The 5250-nt window shown below is 51.2% G+C and overlaps 1 protein-coding gene across 2 annotated transcripts in view; it reads right to left on the minus strand.

Annotated features, from left to right (window-relative positions):
• Positions 1 to 2865: 2865 nt before the first annotated feature.
• Akap1 (A-kinase anchoring protein 1) overlaps positions 2866 to 5250 on the minus strand; it is a 35805-nt gene continuing 33420 nt past the window's right edge. For both annotated transcript variants that reach the window (XM_005350512.3, XM_005350511.3), the window contains exons 9-11: positions 4534 to 4607; positions 4157 to 4219; positions 2866 to 3684 (exon numbers count right to left, since the gene is read on the minus strand). In XM_005350512.3, coding sequence (XP_005350569.1) covers positions 3610 to 3684; positions 4157 to 4219; positions 4534 to 4607 — 212 coding nt within the window. In that variant the 3' untranslated portion in view covers positions 2866 to 3609. The remainder of the gene's footprint in view (positions 3685 to 4156; positions 4220 to 4533; positions 4608 to 5250) is intronic.

Below are 5250 nucleotides of genomic sequence, written 5' to 3' on the forward strand. Positions count from 1 at the left end.
GAGCTATTGTATGGTGTGTGTGTGTGCAGAGAGAGAGAGCGCTATTGTACAGTGTATGTGTCCAGGAATGCACTAATGTCACAGCATATGTATGGAGGTCACAGGACGTCAATGTTGGTCTTCATCTTCCACCCTGACAGGTAGGCTTGCACACTGCCATGCCAGCCTAGCTGCCTCTGGGGATTGTTGTCTCCTCCTCCCATTGCAGGCACACTAGGATTACAGATGCACACAGCATCCAGCTTTCTGTGAGGTCTAGGGATCCAAACTCGGGTCTTCCCACTTGGCGTTTGCACTGAGCATCTGTTGGGGGCTATGGTGGCCTGAATAGGAATGGTCCCCTAGGCTCATAGATTTGAATGTTGTGGCATTACTTGCAGGGATTAGGAGGTGTGGCCTTGTTGGAGTCACTGGGAGTGGGTTTGGGGGTTTCAGTGGCTGTCTCTTCCTGCTGCCTGCCAGTGTGGATGGAGAACTCTCAGCTTCCTCTCCAGTGCCATGTCAGCCAGAGTGCAGCCATGCTTCCTGCCATGACACGAATGGACCAAACCTCTGAAACTGTAAGCCAGTCCCAGTTACATGTTTTCCTTTATAAGAGTTGCTGTGGTCATGGGGTCTCTTCATGGCCATAGAACACAGGCTAAGACAGGTGCCTAAACCACCACCACCAAGCAGGCTGAGCTAGAGCAGAACACATGACACACAACCCCATCATGTGATTGATGACCATTTTGTTTCTCACCCCTACCTCTGTCAAGGGTTAGCTAAGCATGGCCGACACTGAGCAGAGGGGGAAGAGAAAAGCAGGAACTGCTCTTGTAACTGCCGCCCCTATGATGCATGCCACTTCTACCTCACAATCGGTCAGAAGGGACCCAGCGTCCACACTTAAGTCCCAAAGGGCTGAAGGTCACGTTTCTGTTGTGGAGTAGATAGAACTCTTAGCAAGGGACACCCAGTTAACCAGAGAGTTCCAGCCAAACAATGCTGCCCAGCAGGCCGAGAAGACACGCACATTCTCACATTTAAGGTGCTTGTGTCCTGAAAAAACAAAACAAAACCCCAGCCCAGAGGAAAGATGCGTCAAATGAATTCGGGAGTAGCTGTGTCAGACAGGTGTTCAGTGAAGACAGCAAGCAGTTGGATCAAAATATGTCTTGTAAGATTGACTATTATTATTAAAGGCCACACCCTTTAATAATAATAAAGTCAATAATAAAGGCACACACCTTTAATCCCAGTACTTGGGAGGCAGAAACAGGTGGATCTCTGAGTTCGAGGTCAGCCTGATCTACAGTGCAAGTTCTACACAGAGAAACCCTGTCTTGAAAATCCAAAATAAAAAAGAAAATTCCTCTTTTTTTTTTTTTGGTTGACTCTTGGGAAATTTTTACCACATTGGTGAGTCAGGTTGTATTTCTACTGAACAGTGCCAGGCTACAAAGAGAGCCAGATTCTTTGTCTATCCATGACATCGCCAACGGAGGTTGATCTTTTCTTTCTAGTTCATCACACATTAAAAGCATTCACCCTTGGCTTACTATGGAAGTATTCTATATCTGTGGTGCCGAATCTTGTTTTACTATAAGCCTGGGATGGCTACAAATGACTTAAGTTCTCCGGAGCTGGATGCTGATTGCTGGTGTAACCAAAGCTGTACTCGCTATAACCCCCGAACCCAGGCTCTGCTATGACCAGCCACTCCTGTATCTCTCAGTGTTCAGAGGACACTAACACTTGCATTGGACTGGGCAAAGTACAACATCGCAGCCCAGCCTTCCATCCCCAGCAGTCAAGGTCTCTTCTCCCATACACTCTGGTTCATGCTAAGACGCTCCTTGATGTAATCCCACTATAACAGGAGTATCTGATGAGCTTGTTTGGAAAACTGCAGACACCTGCTCCTCTGCTGAGTGACTGAAGAGAACACACCCTTCATGATTAGCCCTTCAACCTGCTTTTCCTCCCCAATTCCCAACCATGTCTTAAGGAACCATCCTCCAAGGACAAGACCTTAAGATCTGAGAGGCCAAGAGTCTGCTTCCTCCCCAGATCCTGCAACTTTGTCCCACGGAGCCTGTCTCAACACCCTGTCCATCCCAATGGAAGCACTCTGGTGTCACCAGGACTGTGAAGGCTTGTGCCTCTCTATCTGCCACCTTCCATGTCCTCTCCCTACACCAGACCCTGTGCTCTCTGGATGCAGAAAGCCAGGGGAAGCTTGGCCACCACCTAGTGGTGTAAAATGAAGGGGAAGAGCTGGGTCCTTTTATCATGGTCCTTGGAGAGCGACAGCTGGACCCTCTGTAGACCACAATCATCCTCCTCAGTTCCCAACCCCAAATCTTTGCCACCACTGAAGAAAAATAGACTCAAGGTTGTAGTTTATACAATTCAAGATTTATGTAAGTCCAATATACTTAAGTTATTCTTAAATTGCACAATGCTAAAGACAGCCTATAAAAGAGTCAAACACACCACTGCAAGGTAATTCATGAGTTTTTTTTTTTAAATAAATGTGTACAGAAAAAAAAATCCCCAATGGCAATCTCCCCATACAGCTTCCTGTCTGTGCACAGGCAGCTGAGAAGCCCCCGGCTGGAGCAACAGGGGCAGTAGGAGCCCCCCTCCCCCCCACTGGAGCAGCAGGGGCAGCAGGAGCCCCCGGCTGGAGCAACAGGGGCAGTAGGAGCCCCCCTCCCCCCCACTGGAGCAGCAGGGGCAGCAGGAGCCCCCCTCCCCCCCACTGGAGCAGCAGGGGCAGCAGGAGCCCCCCTCCCCCACACTGGAGCAGCAGGGGCAGTAGGAGCCCCCCTCCTCCCCCACTGGAGCAGCAGGGGCAGCAGGAGCCCCCCTCCTCCCCCACTGGAGCAGCAGGGGCAGTAGGAGCCCCCTCCCCCCCACTGGAGCAGCAGGGGCAGCAGTCCCACTCTGTGGGATGGACTTCTATTTCCCGGTGAAGAATGTGGAGGAATTTTGGGTTCCCTTTGTTCTCCAGTGTCTTGTACAAAATGTTACATTTTTAAACATATATTTACAGAGTTTGCACAAATAGAAAATGATTACAAATTACAACCAGGCTTGGCAAGATAATAGCTTCCCCTCTCCCCACTCATTGGGGTCAAGTGTGACGATTGCTCCATATTTACATCTTTGTTTAAAAAAGTCTGAGCTCCTCAGAGACCTGAAGGAAGTATATAAAAACTGGCTAAACACCGTCAATTCATCCATGTGAGCTATAGAGGGATCCTACCAGTCGGTCCAAGTCTCATTCCCTGAATAAAGACTCTGAAACAGACCCTCTCAGCCAGCCCCACACCCGCCTTGGCCTGCCTGCTGCAGTGTGTGGGATTTGGGAGGGGAGAGGGGATGGAAGAGGAGCAGGACAAGCTGGTGAAGAGACCTTCCTTCAAACAGCCTCCAGCCGGGCTAAGCCAGCTGGCTGGTGAACCCCATCCTAAGGTTTTACGCTTCCGCAGGACTATAAAATGGGGGAAAGAAGACTCCAGAGAACAGTGTGTTTGTTACTCTGATGTTAAATCTCTGTCCTGAGTGCCAAGCCCAATCTAAACAGTGCAAAAAAGACTGAAGTAGCTCAGGGGGCCGAGGTCAAAGGTTGGCATAGTAGCTGTCCACCCACTGTGCAAGGCCTCGCTCCACCAGCGACCGGTTTATCAACACCACCTGGAAAACAGAGTTTTATAAGAGTTCCGCACGGCACCTTGGGGCTAGGTCTCAAGACAGTGAGGGTTCCCCTACCCGAGTCCCCAGTCATCAGCCAGGGACAGGTGCAGACCCAGGGTTTAACTATGGCAGGGTTCTTTCTTACACAGAGTTGTTGCTACTCTGGCACAGGATTCTAACAGCTTCAAGAAACCTGAGCCTTGACAGTAGGATAGGAGCAATGGACAAAGGTACGGGGGTCTAGAACAGATCTCCCCAGCTTGGCACTAAGGGTACTTTGTGTTGGAAGGGGCTGTCCCAAAAGTGACAGGTTCAACAGCACTTCTAGCTTCCATCAGCTACATGCCACTAACATCACTACACCCAACCATGGAACCCAGTGTCCCCTGTGTCACTGGTCCACAATGCCAGAACAAGTTCCCAGCTAGCCACTGCTGCCGACAGCAAACTGGGTGGAAAGGGGTAGACTCACTTCATCTCCAACCACACTCCACAGCCGAATCAGAGGAAGGCCAGTCGTACTGTATCGTGTCACCTGGAGGGGCACGGGGTAGAAAGCAGCTTAGGCTACACCGTGCAAGCTTTTAAGACCTGAGGCAAGTTCTACTATGTAACCCAGGCAGGCCTCAAACTCTAAATCCCCCTGCTTCAGCCTGGAGTGCTCGGGTCATAAGAGTATGCCAGGCCTGGCTTATGTGCTTCAAGCTTGCAGTCACTCCAGGCTCATGGCCATAGGACAGAAGGAATTTAAATGTCAGATCTCAAGAAACCTGGACACTTGGCTGCCCTAGGTAGGAGCCTCCACTGAGCGCCTGGCTAGTCTGCCAGCCTCCTGCCCCAGCCACACACCTGCGCCAGCAGTGCTGTGTTGCCTGTCATCTCACTCATGGCTGCGTCTGCCTCGGGTGAAAAGTGGTCGTCATCTTGAAGAGAAGAAAAAGAGAAAGGAGTGTTCAGACACTCACTGGGGCAAAACAATCTTGTCACCTGCAGGCTACTCCAGATGCTGCAGACTTCAGGACTGTGTCTAGGAGAACCACCTTGCTGGCAGAGCCTATGCCTCTCTGACGCAGGTGGGCGAACAGAGAAGCCCCAGCTGCATGCATCCCCCAAGGCATAGCGCAGACAGAAAGGCTGCCTTCAAAGCAAGCAGGCTTCACTCCCACTTATCTGGGGGCCAGCTATGCAAACAAGTGTGTGCACCTCCACCAAACCAGCAATGCCCCAGAAGACAGGAGGGTACGTCCGTCCACTTTACAGGCCAAAGCTGATCCTCAAAGGCCAACCGGCTCCTACCGGGGCACAGGAGGCACTCCAATCTAAGCAGCTGGCCAGGTTATGGGCGGCCACCCTCTAATAGGCAGGATGCCGAGGTGCCTTCTACTGGGCTGGTGTACAAAAGTGACATACAAGAACATGGCCCAAGCCGGGCGATGCTGGCGCACGCCTTTAATCCCAGCACTCGGGAGGCAGAGGCAGGCGAATCTCTGTGAGTTCGAGACCAGCCTGGTCTACAGAGCTAGTTCCAGGACAGGCTCCAAAGCCACAGAGAAACCCTGTCTCGAA

Source organism: Microtus ochrogaster, chromosome 7 (assembly GCF_000317375.1).
Source record: "Microtus ochrogaster isolate Prairie Vole_2 chromosome 7, MicOch1.0, whole genome shotgun sequence".
In the NCBI taxonomy this organism is placed as follows: domain Eukaryota; kingdom Metazoa; phylum Chordata; class Mammalia; order Rodentia; family Cricetidae; genus Microtus; species Microtus ochrogaster.